Here is a 17,109-nt window from a genome sequence, read left to right on the forward strand (position 1 = left end):
CCCACCGCCCCTAAGGACCCAGCTTGTATCCCCCCCAAACTCCACCCCCTTACCCACCCTGCAGAAACCCTCGGCGCTGCCGACGGGCAGGAAGGTCCCCCACCACGGCAAGTGCCGGGCTCCCCCGCCTTCCCCACGCAGGTCCTCATCCCCGTCAATTTTGGAGAAGGCACCGAGTTCCCCATTCCCCCTCCAGGGGTCTCAGGCGACGCTCGTAGGGCAGCCCCTCGGGGCAAGAAAAGCCGCCGGAGCCGCGGGCGGAGCCGGGGAAGGACGCGGGGGGCGGGGGGTACCCGGCACTACCCCCGGGGCCGCCGCCCGCTCACTCCGGTCCCTCCCGCAGGCGCCGGGGGCCGGGCCGGACCGGGAGGGGCGGTGCTGGCAGGCGGGCCGAGGCGGGCCGTGCCGGGCCGTGCCGTGCCGGGCCGGTCCGAGCGGAGCCGAGCCGAGCCGAGCCGCCGGCAGCAGCGCCGGGCGGAAGGGCAGCCCGCAGCATGTCGCCGCTCCGCGTCTGCATCGTCGGCTCGGGGAACTGGTGAGTGCCGCAGCGCCGGGCGGGGGGGGCCCCTCCGTGTCCCCCGCCTCTCCCCTGCCCTCCTCCCTTCCCCACTCCTCCCTTTTTCCCCCGTTTCTTTCCGGGTTTTTCTCCCATTTTAACCCTTCCATCCTTGTTTCCTTCCCCCCCCCCCACTCCCGCAGCGGGGCGGCACACCGGCACCGCCGGGCCGGGCCCCGGGCAGCCTGCCGCCCCCCCCGACTCAGCCGCTGCCGGGGGCTGCGCAACAGGTTCGGGGGGAGCCGGGCGGGGAGGGTCTCCATGGTCCTGAAACGGCGGCCCCGGTCCCCGTCGTCTCCTGCCTCAGCCTTGGGGATTCCTTGGGCAGGGACCCGTGTCCCCGAGAGATGCACCAGCCGGTGAGAAGTGGGAAGAGACGAGGCTCCTGCACCACTGAGGTGTACGAGCCGTCTAAAGCCTGGTGACAGGACAGCGAGATCCCAGAGAGGACCGGAGCTGCGCCTCTGTAGATGTGTGTGCCCGTGGCAGGGCCCAGGCAGTTCAAATTTAAGCATTCAGGAGCGAGGAGAGCGGTGATGCAGTTTGTATTGCTTTGAAGGAACCGGGGCACAGGCTTCATTGAAAGCCACGACTGACTGGTACCTCTCACCTCCATCCTCCTCGGCATGTTGTTTTGCATCTTGGTGCAGACGCAGCCTTGTACAAGCACTACGTTCAGGTCCCCCGTTTATCCTGATCCCCATTCATGAGAATACACTTGCTACTGCTCAGTCCTTTCTAGCCTGCACAAAAGCGCGGCTCTCCAGAGCTCCTTGGGTCTGACAGACCCCACTGAAGTCACTAAACCCTATCTCACTGGACTTCGCATCTTACTTTTCTCACGGTTTATATAAGCTGAGAACAAACAAACAGACCAACATGTATGTGCATGCGCTTGGGATTAGCAAAGCCAGCCTCCAGGTAGTTCTGTGGATTGTTTTTGTACAAGGAGGGCAAGCTCCTTAAGATTTTTAAAATATCTGACAGCTAAGTGGAAGCAAATGCCAAAAAGAATCAATAGGTGAGGGAGTGGTTGCTTGTGAGCTGCTGAGAACACAGCATAGTTAAAGCATGGCTCTTTGCCTTCCTGCCTTGCAAAACCAGTCCACTGCTTTCTGAGCCCCCACATGCACGCTCTTTCCGGATCACAGGCTCTTTGTGCGTGACATCTCTCAGATACAGCCTTCACACCTAACTGCACAGCTAAGACTTCTTCGGGAACTCATCATCATGCATCTGGCTTTCCCTGGCCCTGACGGACGCAGTCCTGCCCCATCATTTCTGCACCAGCATTTCCCCAGCTGGCCCTTTCACCATGTCATTCCAGCGCTTGCATCCCTCCCCCGCCACCCTCTTCTCCCTCACCTCAACCACAGGCGTCCAAGCCTGTGCAGGCAGCTCATTGACACTTCCAAGCCCCTCAACAGCCATGGCTGCAAGTCTGGGAGTCAGCTTTTACCTTTGGTCAGCCCACAGTGACGGTCTTCATCAGTCTCTTGCTGCACCTTCAAGCAAGCACCTCCTGCCTTTCCCAGGCTGTTCCCTTGCCATAAGACATTCTCCAAAGCCACTTAGTTGTCTTCCTTCCTTCGGATCTTTACTCGAGAAAGTTTTCTTTTTTTCACATGTACCTACAAACTTGGAAAGAGTTATGCCGCAGAGATACAGAGACCCCAGCTTGTTCAATACTATCTACTTACTCGTACTGCCTCTCTGCCTGGGCCCATCTCTTGCTTCCTACCATATACATAGATTGTAAAATCTTTGGGGAGGAGATAAACATTGTGCTCCAATGTTTAAATCACATCCATCCATAGCCTCCGTGGCAGAACAGGTTGTCTTAGCACAATACAGAAATACAACGTTTATCTTTGGCAAACATTTTTTTCTTATGTTCCTCCTGCATATTTGGGTGACAGTTCAGATCACTGCTCTTGAGTCTTTCTTGCAGCTCAGAAACGTGGTTGACACGTGACACAGCATGTTGCAATAGCTCATGTCAGCTGCAGAAGGAGTTCAGCAGGTCACAGGGACTAAGTCAACACTGCCAGGAGTCTCATGACTGATGTGGTTCAGCAAAGTAAGTGCTGCACCGCATTTCGTTGTTGCCAGCCAGGTGCAGGAGCATTTGTGCTTACATTAATCACGGTTCAGTTACCTGTTTTTAAAAACAGAGGTTTAATTCACTGCCTGGCCCTTCAGAATCCAAAAGCTCTCCCAATCTTCTTAGATTTGATTGGACTGCAGAGTCCTCTGAAGATCCAGCTTGAACTAGGTTCTTGTCTTCAACATGGACAGATGGCCAGGCTTTTTATGGAGGTGCACGGAAGGAAAGCAAGAACCAGTGGTCATAAATTGAGCCAGAGGAGGTTCTGACTCAATATATAAAAAGAGGAGAAAAAAAAAACCCTATGAGAATAATAGAGCATTGGGGCAGGTTGCCCAGAGAAGAGGTGGTCCTTGGAGAGTTTTCAAGACTCAGCTGAACAAAGCCCTGAGCAACCCACCTGCACTCGGTGTTGTTCCCACTTTGGAGACCTCTCGTGGTCCCTTCCAACCTGAGCGATGCTATAATTTAAAACATTTGGGGTGGTTGGCTAAGAAAGAGACTGGAGGAAGAAAGGATCATCTTCAAGCATCCAAAGGAGAAAAACAATATTCCACCATTCTAGAATAGAAATGGGCTTAAACTGCAGTAAGAAAGACTTAGGTTAAATGAGAGGATGATCTTTCTAATGGTAAGGATAGTGAAGTCCAGGGATGGGCTGGTTGGGGAAGGGAAGAGACCTGCAACCGCTGAGGTCTTTAAGACCTCCTTGGAAAAACTATTAGGAATGGCCTAAGTATGTTTGACTGCCCTTTGTGTAGGGAAGGGACTAGCTGCTTCATGGAGTCTGTTAAGCTCTATTTTTCACCAGATCTGATGTATGCCACAAACACTTTCATATTCAGATATGTAAATAATGGGTCTTATTTCAGTTATTCTACATCAAAGCTTTCTCATTATACTCATAGGAAATCTCCAGATAAAAGCTTTCTTTTTCTTAGCAATATGTAAATCACTTCCAACATGAATTAACATAATGGGGAGGGGGAATGATTGGCAGTCTTCACTCACTTTTAAAAATTATCTAAGTGGAGTTCTCTGCCTAAATTGAGTTTTGGAGAAGATAAAACCATGGCAAAGTCTTTATATGTGAACGTCCTTGGTTTTGTTTGCATAAGCAGCCCTCTTCTGCTAAGCCTGTGTAGTCTACCAAACACTGCCTTCACAAACAAAGCAATTCTTCTTCTCAAGGCTGAACAGCAGTGACTGAATTTTAAATGGACTAAGTAAAACAGACCATCAAGTTTTGAACTGTTGGATGGTTTTGTGGCGAGGTATTGTCCCTGCTGACTACCCAATGCCTTTCAAATGTTAAACCTTTTCTCCCCCAAATCCTCATTCATCTAAAGGGAAACCAAACGAAAATACTGTCACTTATGGAGCTACCTTTACACCTGAGATAACTTCACCGATATCTTGTCAATAGGAAAATACTTGGGTGGCAACATCCAAGCGCAGTGGTAATGACAGCTCTGCTAGAAGATCAGATTTATCTACTGAGAGTTGTGAGTCCCATTCAGGATTTCAGAGGTTGGAGCTGGAGTCTGCATCTTTCAACAGAAAATCATACACAGCTGGTACATGGCTAGAAAAGTTATTTTTATGGATAGGCTTGAGGTCTAAGTTCATGGTCCAGGTTGTGCTGGAGACTCCAGCACAACCTGGACGATGAATTTAGATCTTAAGTTTATCTGTAAAAACCCAAACTTTTCTTATTAATATACATTTCTTGTGTGGAGCCACAATTCGTCCTCAGCTCAAGCCTTGACTGTGGTCTCTGTTGATAGCAGAGCAAGAGAACCAGAATATAAGTAATTTTATAAATAATATGAATGTATGAAATGACTGCATGCCTGCCTTTCAAAAAAGCAGAACTCTTACGGTAAAGGTTCACTCCTAAAATATTTCCCTAAATATTTTAAAGGGCCAAAAACAGTCATTCCTTTAAAAAAAACCAAAAAACAACAAGAAAAAAAACCAACCAAAAAACCCCAAACCAAAACAAAAAACCCCCACCAAACAAAAAAGCATTACGGCAGCTCAGGATATAGCATATAGTCAACACTGAGCAAAGTGAAACCTGATCTCAGTAGGATTTCTTTATTGTTAAAGATTAAGATGAAGCCCTTATTCTTTTATTACTTATTGAGCAATTCAGCCGCGTGCAAACCTGTTACATCTCCTTGGTTGAGCCAAGGAGAGCCAGTTACAACGTGGTTTCCCTTTGAACCATTGACAGCGCAGACCTACCTGGACTTTGTCTTGGATATACTTGAGACCTTTACCGGTTCCAGAAAACATATCACAGCTAAATCCTGTTCATGCTCCTCATTGCAGGTGTGTTACAAGTGGGTCAGAGGACAAGGGCGTTGCAACTGGAGCTCCTCTTTCAGTTGTGTTTGTAAAATGGCCAGTGCTTGAAAGATTAAAGTAGCATTAAATGGAAAGAGGGAACAGAGGAATAAAAATAATCACCCCTCTTCCCCATATAATTTGAAGAGCATTAAGCAATACTTCCAATATTTTCTGTGGGGTTTTTAATTCTGTCTTGCCAAGAAAATAACTGAATGTTTGCAAGGCTGCAGTGGTGATGGGGAAACAAAATTATTTAATTATTTAATCTGAACTGAGATTAAAAAATTCTCAGCATGACTGAAGAAGAGTAAACTGGATGGTTAAAATATCCTCAGGCTGCAACTATTACAGATCCTGTTGCAGTGATAATTAGAACAATAAATAAAGAGAAACCATCAGGTTGACGATATTTTTTTTTTTAAATAAAAGAACAATTTCTGAGGTTTTAGCTCTTACATAAAATCCTTATTGCAACTGTTTGGTTATTGGTAGGAAAGTGGGATGCATTTATTTTAGATGAGATGCACAAAGACTGTCACAGCAAGATCATTCAGCATTGCTTTACCACCTGGATTATTTTACATTTGTTGGTCTTCAGAAAAAAAGAATTATCCAAGGAGTAAGAAAGATTTTAATCCCAGATAGTGTATTTTTAGTGCTGTTCATGGTACATCATACTCCCATTCTATAATCTTTGGTATGACTTCAGATCCCTTATTACAGTTATGTTTCCTCTGGTTCTACTTTCTGTGTTTTTAAACTGAGGGGTTTTTGGTAGTGCATAAAGCTTTCCGATAAATGTAGCAAGCACCTGAACAGCTTTATAGCATGGGCTTTTTATGAGTTATTATGTTTAAAGTAATTTGTGTTTCCAATTCACAATAAAACTATTTGTTTCCTATTAGTTATTTCAATTTTTTTCTTTTCAAAGGGGATCAGCCATAGCAAGAATCATTGGCAAAAATGTCCAGAAGTCCAACAGATTTGATCCTACTGTCAAGATGTGGGTATTTGAAGAGATCATCAATGGAAGAAAACTCTCAGAAATAATCAACCAGGAACACGAAAATGTTAAATACCTGCCTGGATACAAGATACCCAAAAATGTGGTAAGTTGAAAAAAAAAAAAAACAAACAAATCACTTAAATATTTTTATGTTTTATAAAGGGAGGCAACATCTGGCAAAATTAAAACTAGGCAGTAATTCACTGCTTGATTCTGGTTTGCCACCTAGCTCACTCCAATTTTGGCATATAACTCACTGGAATATAACTCACTTCTGTGACTTCTGCTTGTCACATGCATATGTCACATGCAACTTCAAACACCCAACTGTGTCGGATGCTGGTAACGCACCAGCCGCCTCTCTGACAGAAATCAGCATAACTCTAGAAATGGCAGGCAGAGAGCTGTCTACACAGAGCCGAGGTATTTCAAGCCCGCAGCATCTTCTGGAACAAAAGGGAAAGCTACTGCTCTCCCTTCTAAAAAAGAAATCAACAGCACAGCTAACAGCTGTGGCTTACAAGATGAATAATGAGCTATCGGCTCATGGGTGATTTCAGGATACCAACCTACTGCTATAATTAATAATGCTGTAAATTCCACAAAAAATATAAGGTGTTTACTTTTCATGAACATTTAAAATACCAAGTTATATATCTCTCTACTTAAATTAATCAGCTTAGATAATTTACTGCTACTGAAGCAAGCAAGGTGAGGGCTTTGGGCTGTTCAAGATTTTGGCAAATGCCACTGTTTTATGCATTAAAGAAAGTAGCACCACGTTTCTGGAACAGTTGCAGTTGTAAAAGGAAGTTAAGACACTGCACATGATGGGTCTCCTTGCTTGGAGAGTGGTTATATTTAGTACTCCATTTAGTGCTGTGATTGCATATTTGGACTCCTGTGGTTTGAACTTAGCACACAGTTCTCCTGGGCTACAATTGACATGTCACTGTTATTTTTACAACCCTCTAGCAGATCAACAGGCTTGTCATCATTACTTGAGATCAGCCTCATCCTGTCTGTAGCAAAGTCTGAGGCTTTACCAGCAGAAATCAGCTGGTTGCAGTAAGGCTTGGAGGGACCCTCACACCTCCATCTCTGACTGAGAAAAAAAAACCAACTAATTTTTTCCTTGCATTGCTCTGTGAGATTTTGGAGAGACAGAAGCACAGCCTGTACAGTGCTGCCAGCCTCTGCCCTGCTCCTGCCCTGCTTTGCCGTTTTCCTAGAGAAGCAGCCTTGCTGGCAGCAGTTCGGGTTCTCCCGCCGGGAATCCCACTTGCCCTAAGGCGCTGTGCTCCAAGGCTGCATCTGAGGGCAATGTTTGCTCTGATTGTAAACTGCAGGCTCAAATTCACCTGCCATTGCCTCTGTAGCCTGGCTTGAACTGTTGTTCTGAGTAACATTAGCATTTGGAGTAAGGTACAGCTTGCTAGTTATTAAGCACGTTGGGTAAATTTTTCTAACTGTTGGTTAAGTTACTATATATTTAAAACAAACCACCCATCCAACCCCAAATATGATAATAAACTCTGCCTTTTGATACAGTTTATTCCTGAGTAGCTCTCAGCTGGTGACCTATGGAAACTAAAGACTGTCAGAATAGGCTCTGTCTCACCGTTGTGCTTCATTCCCGTGCTCCCTGGTGCTACCACTCATTCCAGCAGAACCATATGGGGTTGCTCAGCATCTTCAGGAAGCACCTGAAGAAGCTGAACCAGCAAAGGGGCTTCCCAGGATGGTGCGATTTTAGAAAGTATAGAGTCTTCCCCAAATTACCCACACCAGGCTGAGATGGGAGGCAAATTAAAAGCAAAATTATAAAAAATCCAAACCTAAAATAGTTAGGCTGCTTTGGATATTTCAGAAGAGCTGCAGTTGCTTGCATGAAGAGCTAGCAGCTACGCCACACTGCCAGTTAAAATTAAGGACATTTGCAATGTGTCTTCAATGGCTTTAGCACGTTGGTACCTTGCAAGGTGTGAGGATTCCTACCTGGGGCTCATTTTGGTTGTCACTCTTGTCCCAGGTAGCTGTACCAGATGTGGTCGAAGCAACAAACGGGGCAGATATTTTAGTGTTTGTTCTGCCACATCAATTTGTTGGACGAATCTGCGAGCAGATTGCAGGCCAGATAAAATCCGGGACATTTGGGATTTCCCTGATCAAGGTAAGTTGTCATCTCCACAAGACTCAATCTGCACAGAGTAAATAAATAGCTTCAACTCAAGGGTAGAAGCTCCAGCCCTCAGCTGCATGCTCTGCGTAAACATGAGCATTTCTTTCTGCAAGAATTAAAACTTACCCAGTCTCTGCCAGTCCTTCTGCTGCTCACGTGGCCATGGAGAGGAAAGGATGGGGCAACCCAGCCAGGCTGAGAGTATCCATCTTTGCCAGCCATCCTTAGCCTGGATCAGTTCCCACTTGGACCAGTATGGAGGTGAAAATGGGCAGAGGGAGGGCCGTGTAAGCTGTTGCTGCTGCCAGAAAAAATACTCATGCCAGAAAAAATACTCATTGACTGCAGCCTCAATTAACTCTTAACGGGAAATAGTGCTGGGTCAAAGTGCCTCTTCCAAGTACATGCTAAAGCTGTTCTTGGCAGCATTAAAATGGCACAATAACACTAGTGATTTTGCAGAACTGAAGCAATTTTAATCTCGCATGAACTGAGGAATCTCTTTTTAAGGCTAGAGGTACCAGATTATCATGATCTTAAAAGGAATTAATATTTTAAGAGATTCTTAAACTAAAAGCCAGAGGCAAGGCATAGGAATATAGTCTACCACTTCTTTTTTGATTGCATTACAGGAAATATCCAATTTAAAATTGTAATGAAAGAAATGTAATTCAAGTTTTCAGACTGCAATACCAGCTCTTCCCCCCCACTTTTTCCCCCCCCTATAGAAATTATCTCACAAGCAGCAGTCAACAGAGGAGAGGAGGGTGGGAGAGGAAGGAAATTCCTGCAAATTTACTTCTTTCTTTAGCTTAAAAAAAAAAACCCCAAGACAGATCAGAGATCAGCATACTCCTTAATACCAATGAAGCACTCAGATTAATACTTAGATCTTGAAAAAAAGCCACTGCTTGTAGGCTTAATTTAAAAGTCTGGTTGTGTACTACAGGAATTTAACACAAAGGAAAAATACAGCATCAAAGAAAGCCTCAGGACAGCAGCACTGGATGTGAGGCCTCTTGCAGGGTTACCTCAACTGTCGCTACCTTCCCCCTGAACTTGCCTTGAATTTGCAGTTATCAGAGTACAAACCCAGAGCATTTGTATTAATGGCTAATGCTAGTGAATATAAGACCCAAATCCTTCCAATTAAAACCAGAGCTGCAGGCAATAGGACACCTTCTGCTTTACTGCTGCTCTACTACTGTCATTTTCCTCTTCTATTAACTTGGCTTTGACTATCATCTTTTATTCAGGGGATCGATGAGGGTCCTGACGGCCTGAAGCTCGTATCTGACCTCATTCGAGAGAAACTGAAAATAGAAACCAGTGTGCTTATGGGGGCCAACATAGCCAAAGAAGTGGCTGATGAGAAGTTCTGTGAAACCACCATTGGTAACTATTGCAAAGAGCAAATTAGAGCCTCTAGCTGTGATTTAACTTCGCCGGTGGCTGGGCAACAAGATAACCCCTGGAGGAAGCAGGGGGATGTGAGAGGTCCCAGGTGGTTCATGAGTGGTGCGGTGGGTGCGATGCCCGCTGAGCTCATTCAGGGAGGCAGCGTGATTTCCAGGGAGGCTGGTGCTGGCAGGATCAGATCCAAACTGACACCGGGTTTCAATGCTGAGAGTTAATTTCATCCATTAAAAACTTACAGCTTAATCCTGTTCCGGTAGGGGCTGGCAAGAGCCACCTTTCATGTCTGTACAGCTCAGCACTGAGTACATTGGCGGCTGTTACACTATACTGTCTAGTTAGAGAAATGTAATCAGAAGCTCGTATGTGCTCATGCTCCCTGAGGTGTATTTCTCCATCTTCAAATTTCTTTGTCTGGAGAAAAAAACAAAACAAAACAAACCACAACAAACCAAACCCAAAGAACAACAACAACAAAAAAACCCCCCAGTAACATCGCGTTCCTCCCTGTCTCTCAGACTGCTTGCCAAGACGTAGCCTCAGATCCTCCCAGAACTCAGTGTCACCTGACTTGGAAAGTTCATCCAGTAGTTTTGAAAACCTGTTGATTTTTAAAGTCAGCAGAAATTCAAGTTACATAGCTAGGGAAGACAGAAAAATAAATTATTGTCGTGCAAATGTTACAGTAGCAGTGAAAATTATACTAGCTGGGCATTTGTTGCTGGCAGAGCAACTAGGCACAAATAGGACTAGACACGATTAGGAGAGTTGAGGAATATTCATTTTCTTGGGTGGTGTTTAACTTTTGCTGGCCCAGTTTTAAGCCATGCTGTGATGATGACTCTGCAGAGAGATTTGCCCCTTGCTTTTGTTGTCATGGAAAGTGCCACAGCCCAGAAACAGCCACCTCAAAGAGACTGGGTATCCCCCAACATCAATTATTGCAAAGGACGAGAAGCAAACCCAAAGTTTCTCGTGAGATGGGACAGAAACCCCACAGCTACCAGAGTGCCATTGCCCAGGCTCTTTAATACTCAAAACCACCGAGTGCCCAGAACCCCTCCAGGAGCAGCAGCTGGAAAACTCTACAGCTCCTCACGCTGAGCTCTCCCTGAAGGAAACCAAGCTGCCTTGTATGAAAATAAAGTGAAACTCTATTCAAAAGTCTTTGCCCAGCTGGCCAAGGACTCTCTGGATAAAGGCAAACCTCATCCCCTTTACCACTGAGGGCTCTCTACCCTGCCTCTCAATAGCCAGGGCCAGCACTGTAATGACATGATAATGACCTCGGTAGAATTGGTAACAAAAATGTTCCAGCAGTGCGAACGTTCAACTTCATCATCTGTGGATCTCCCTGTAATTGGGAACTAATTGGGCATTAATCATTTGCGCCCCATAATAATGCTTAGCAATTACACCAGTTTACATTTTCAAAGCAGCAATTATACCGTTGTGCTGTACAAAGCAATTTGTCAATATTTTCTTTTGCAGGGTTTGTGGTTATACAAGCTTTCTCAGGCAGAAAGCTGTGTTAGGGACTATCTACTTTTAAGCTCTTTAAAGTGTTATTAAGCGATGCTTGGTGAATGCCCTGGTACTAGCATACATTTAACACTGGCTGTCACACAAATCTCTTGTTTAGCAACACCCAGTTAGGTTTTGTGGTCCCAGTAAAGTGGTCCCTGGGAACTTATTTCAGGTTTCAGTTAATTGTGTGTACTCTGAAACATTGTGAAAATGCTCTAACTTTCATCCTTGCTTCCCACAGGGTGCAAAAATGAAAAACAAGGGGAGATCTTTAAAGAATTAATGCAGACCCCCAATTTCAGGATTACTGTGGTGCTTGACTCTGATACAGTGGAGATCTGTGGAGCCTTAAAAGTGAGTGGTTTCAAACCAAAATGTTTTTATTAGGGCCAAATGCTACCCTCACCTGAGTCTTCTGTAAGCCACAGGATCTAATATGAGTCCTGCCACCATATGATGAGTGACCACAGACAAGATGTTCGTGTGCCAATTTCCCAATCTGTTAAAAAGGGAAAACGTACTTAAAAATATAACTGCTGGCAAAGCATTTCAAAATAGTTGTATTTTTATCTTTATTTAACCAGAGGCACCTCTGCTTCTGAGGGCAGAATTTAGTCTGCTGTATTTTCTTGTCTGTGTATTGTAAGCACATGGAACAAAGATTCTTACTACATACAGGGGCTCCCACTAATAACTTATTTTCACAGTTCAAGTAGTAACCTGCTAGAAAGTTTGCATCAGAAGCAATACTCTGTGTTGGCAGCACGTCTGTGCCAGCGTTCAGCAATGCCCACATCAAGATCCCAGGCCGGATCAGAGCAATAACAAAGTCACCAAGTTTCCAGTGAGGGGGCACTTGAGTGAGATTTGGAGCTTGCTTTTAAATGCATTGAAGGCGACTCCAGCCTGTGATCCTTTGTACTTTTTTATACGTTCAATCATTTGTACTTCAATAATTCACCTCTCCTTGGGGGAGGGGGGATTACTGGCTAGGAAAGAATCTGTCCTGTTTAACCTTACATGCAAAAAGAAAAGTTTCTTTACATACAAAACCAAGTACCCCTAGATTTTGCTTTTGGCCACAGACCAGAACTGGGACAAGGCACAGAGGGGAGAGAGGTTGTTTCTGCTTTGTGGGAAATCTTTGCTCTCTTGAAATCATTGCTTTGGCATTGCCTTTGCTAAAAAAACCCCAAACAATCTGCACTGGGGTGCCTGCATGTCTAGAGCAAACACTTCAACAACAGTACTAGGTGACCTATTAGTCAAATGCAGTGAACCACACTTATTTAGGGGCTGGGAATTGGGAGGTGTGCAGGACAATGGTGAGGAGTTGTGAAGATGTTTTAGGATCCTGAGAGATGTGTTTAGAGCTGTAGAAAAGGGCAATTCTGCTGACCGTTTTTGCAGGGAAAACCAAAAATTGATCTACTGCAGCATCAGTACATAGAACCCCTGCCTGTTTAAATTAGAGACCCACAGAGAAAACCTGGAAAGGCATGACTCTGTGTGGGATATTTTAAACAGTTAAAACAGAAAGGTCAGTGAGTCCCAACTTGGAACTAGCAGAAAAACAAAACATTAATTGCATACGCACTATGTGATTACAACACTACTATATGGAACAAGCTGCTTTGATTTTTGCCCATGGGAATAAGAGAGGACACTTTATAATAATCTTCTAGAAGCCCAGCTACTTTTGTTCAACGGTAATTAGCCATCTACCTTCTTCATAACATAAACTCATGGCCATTGGCAATTGAACCTTCTTCTGGTGAATGGGGTGAAGACAGACTTGTAGGATTTTCTTAAAGCTCAGTGCATGCTGATGAACCGCACATCTTGCCTGACCGTTACCTTTCCCCCTCTATTTTTTGCACTAAACTGTTTTTAGAACATCGTAGCAGTGGGAGCTGGGTTCTGCGATGGACTAGATTTTGGCGATAATACAAAGGCAGCAGTTATACGCTTGGGCCTTATGGAAATGGTGGCCTTTGCCAAGATGTTCTGCAGGGGACCGGTATCAATAGCCACTTTCCTGGAAAGCTGTGGCGTCGCTGATCTAATCACTACCTGCTACGGGGGACGCAACAGGAAAGTAGCAGAAGCCTTTGCTCGCACAGGAAAAGTAAGGAGGATTTTGAAATATTTTACACTAAGACATGAAGAAATCCTTCTGTGTTTTATAAAGGCATCGTTAGCTGTTTACCTTCTTGATAACTGCTGGTATCGCAGCAGTATCCCCTCTGATCCAAGTAATCAGTCTCCTCTCTTCTAGTCCATTGAGGAACTGGAAAATGAGATGCTGAATGGACAAAAGCTGCAAGGTCCTCAGACTTCAGCTGAAGTCTACAAGATTCTGAAACAGAAAAATACACTCGATAAGTAAGTGCTTTGATTTAAAAAACCAACTGCATCAACAAGAAAATATGAATAATTCATAACCTCCTTAACAGTACTTGTGTTTAATTATCTTGTTCATTTCTGCAACAACTGCTTTCTACATCTTGGGCCACCATTAAAGCTCAGCTTAGCCTGACTCCTCATTGCCATGGTCAGTAGAATAGGATGAAAGCTAAACAGGTTAGAAAAAACAAGCCACAGACGTATAGGAAACCAAAGAAATAATAATCCAAAGGAGCTACCCAGACATCCCCGTCCCCCTGAGCAAGATTGAAGGCCATACACAGAGTCAGCTTGCAAACATGATCTATAGGTCAGAGGGTTTCTTGTTCTCAGTATATCACTGTTACAGCTTGCACCAATACTGCTCTCAGTGCAAATGTTAACTAGGTAATTTCAGTATAAAATTTGGGAGCATACTCGTAATCAAAAATTTTTATACACGTTGAATAGGTAGTATGTGCTGATATCAGTGCTTTAGTGCCACAAATAATGCTGAGATAAAAAGTACTTCTAATTGTTTGGGATGATGTAAGATTATTTATAATTTGAAACCTTTGTCTCAGCTTACACAATAGAAAGCTAAACTTCCCTCCATCCCATTCCCTCTCGCACATTAGCAGTACTGAGAGGTCAAACACTGCTAAATGAAAACTTTTAAAAAAAAAACCTATTAGAATTATAACAGATACAGAAGATTCAAGCGGCATTATCTTTCAAAAATGAGAGAGAAAAGAGAAGCTCATTTTGACAGGACATGAACTTTAAATCAAAACTTGATCTAATAAGTATCATATAATTGCGCTTAGTTACACGCTCAGCTCCAAGTCATTCAGTGAACTCATTTTTTACTATGTAATGACTAAGACGGCTTGCAAAAGGGAAAGAACCCCTTAAGCCAGGAAAAGAAAATAATTTGAGATTTTCATTCTTTTTAGTCTTTTAGATATCAGTAATGAATGCAAATAATATATATATGCATTTTGCACACAGTAGGAAAAAGAGGATATGCAATTCAAGATTTTCTGTAAATAAAAAATACTGGATAGAATTTTGTCTCCAAAACAGCTCCTTTCTGCTGTTACTCCCAAGAATTGCCCCTAGCTCCTCTTAATTGCCCTATATAGTTTTCCAGTTTTCCACCTCCAAGTTAAATTGTGTTGTAAAGAGAGAGAAAAATTTTCCACTTTCCTTTTAATGTAACAAAAAAAAAAAAGAGAAAGTTTTTTTTTTCCATTATAAATGGCATAGAAATGTTTATGTAAACTTTAAAAACTATTTTCATTGCTATGCGCTTCTTTTAGGTTTCCATTATTTACAACCATCTACAAGATCTGCTACGAGGGTCAGTCGATCCAGGATTTCATCACGTGCCTGCAGAACCACCCAGAGCACATTTAGAGATCCCCTCTCCTCACCTGGTTGCGCCAGGACTTCTGTCCATTCCACGGCAAATAAAGTAGAGAAACAGGTTGTGTGACAACGCTTGCTGTAAAAGCAACAAAGAATGTATTTCAGTATCCTCATTCTGGGGGTAAAATAATCTGCCTTTAATTTCAACATTATACCCAAGGAACAGGAAACAAATGTAAAATTTAACAGTATTTGATTTGAGTTAGTAGTGTGGGCGTATCCCTAGAATTACTTTCATGTTGGTTGAAAACAGTTTCCCTTGTAATTTCCACAACAAGAGCTCACTCTAGCTCACGTGAACCTCAACGTTTTGCCTGCTAATGTTACTTACAGAACAGCACAAGATGCAGAAAAATTGAACTCGTGCAAACAGAAAAATTATAGTAAAAAGTCTGACAGCAATAACATGCAATCACATGGGCAAATGTTGGGTTTCCATAGTTCCCCTCAAACACAAACAACATTTTGTATTTTGTGACATTTAGTCCTTCCTTGATTTCGTTTCCCAGTATAAGCCTCTTTGGAAAAATAGGTATTGTTACTGTGCTCAGACACACATGAATGTTCAGCAGATGTATAAATAAAACAGTTTAAGGGGCAGGGGGAAGGAGAAAGAAGGGTTTGGGGCAGGGGGGGAGGGTTGTTTGTTTCAAATTCAGGACACTAGGAATCCTCAGTAGTAGTGTGACCTTCATTACACTTACTCTATTCCATTCAAATACAGAAAAAAAAATTGGAATAACCAAATACATTATGTTAGCGTCAGGACTTCTCAGCAAGTCATAGTTGTTAATTGGTACTAGCTGAGAAAGAACTGGAGGTTGACAGGGAGGATGTACACAAGACTCAGCTTGCAGCTTGTGCAGTGCTGTTATTTTGAGGACGTAAAAACTAACAGTGAAAAACACTCTGTGATACTTGACTTTTTATACATGCATGAAAATGACCGCTATAGACGCACAGAAATCCTGTAAAATTGCATTTGAAACCAGGCTGCATTTTAACTCTGCCGGGAAACTCCACTGGACTGACACCAGTGCAGCTCCCCGCATCTTTCCAGACTGCAGACTAACGCCCTGATCCAGCTGTAGTTTAAGCAACGCATCTTACACTCCAGAAGAGAGATCTATTTACTTCTGAATTTTAAACACAAACTGGTTCATATACCAGATTTTTTTATTTTGCTACCAATGGTGTTAATTTCAGAAACATACAAGTTTTTAACCTTATAGCTGTACTTGGGTAACTTTACATACCTGATGTTTTTCAGAGTTAAAGCCATCTATGAAATGAACAGTGGCACATTTTATAAGCTTTAATACCCTTTTGAAAGGCTCCTATTTTGAGACAAGGCAAACAAAAAGGAAGAGTAACCTACTTTTGCTTTGCTTTATCCGATTTTCCAAAATAGCAGAGAGGAGGGCAAGTGGGTTTTTTTAATCTCTCTATGTATTCGCTGACATATTGCTTAGGGGGGAAAGAAAAAAAACCTAGATTATAAAATCATCTCCAGGCTGTATTTTAGAGGAACATTATTATGTCTTTCACATTTATCAGAGTAATATATATATGTGTGTGTGTCTATTGTAATTATAAATATATTGTAAAAATCTCAGCCTCACAGCTGGCAAAGCTGGCTTGGGTACCAGAAACAGTGGCTGCAGCATCCCTGATCCCTGCTGAACCGCAGCGAAGGTAGCTCACCGCCTCCAGCTTCAAGTCCGGTCACAGGCAACGGCTGGGGGCTCCGCTGGCATTCCTTCCACTGAAATGGGAATTGTGTGGCCAAATCCTTTACACAAAACAGGGAATTATCATCTTCCATTTTAATTGGAAAAAGACGTAAATATTGCGTAATTTCTAAGTATCAAATACATGAGGATGGGATAGAGAATTCAGGAACCTCCTTATTTCACTGGCAGGCTGAACTTCTGATAAGTCATGTATGAGTTAATAATAATATAGAACTCTTTACCTTCAAAGTGTATCAAATAACAGTTTAATAAAGTGATCAACACACAGACTTGATGTAATTTCATTTTTCAGAATTCTCACAAAATAAATTACTGTTGTAGTGGTGGTCCTTTATTGTGCTTATTCTTGCAGTTAGTTGTCAGCTCTCAAAGACAAGGACAAGAAGAGTC

General features: G+C 43.3%; 1 protein-coding gene across 1 annotated transcript; it reads left to right on the top strand.

Moving 5' to 3' along the window:
• Positions 1-387: 387 nt before the first annotated feature.
• Positions 388-16,988, top strand: LOC128143879 (glycerol-3-phosphate dehydrogenase [NAD(+)], cytoplasmic-like). Its single transcript, XM_052791755.1, has 9 exons — positions 388-535; positions 5,950-6,127; positions 8,057-8,197; positions 9,463-9,601; positions 11,391-11,503; positions 13,044-13,277; positions 13,428-13,534; positions 14,857-15,553; positions 15,584-16,988. The coding sequence occupies exons 1-8, from the start codon at positions 495-497 to the stop codon at positions 14,951-14,953; spliced, it is 1,050 nt and encodes a 349-aa protein (XP_052647715.1). The 5' UTR covers positions 388-494; the 3' UTR covers positions 14,954-15,553; positions 15,584-16,988.
• Positions 16,989-17,109: the final 121 nt, after the last annotated feature.

This window comes from Harpia harpyja, chromosome 7 (genome assembly GCF_026419915.1).
Source record: "Harpia harpyja isolate bHarHar1 chromosome 7, bHarHar1 primary haplotype, whole genome shotgun sequence".
Lineage (NCBI taxonomy): Eukaryota > Metazoa > Chordata > Aves > Accipitriformes > Accipitridae > Harpia > Harpia harpyja.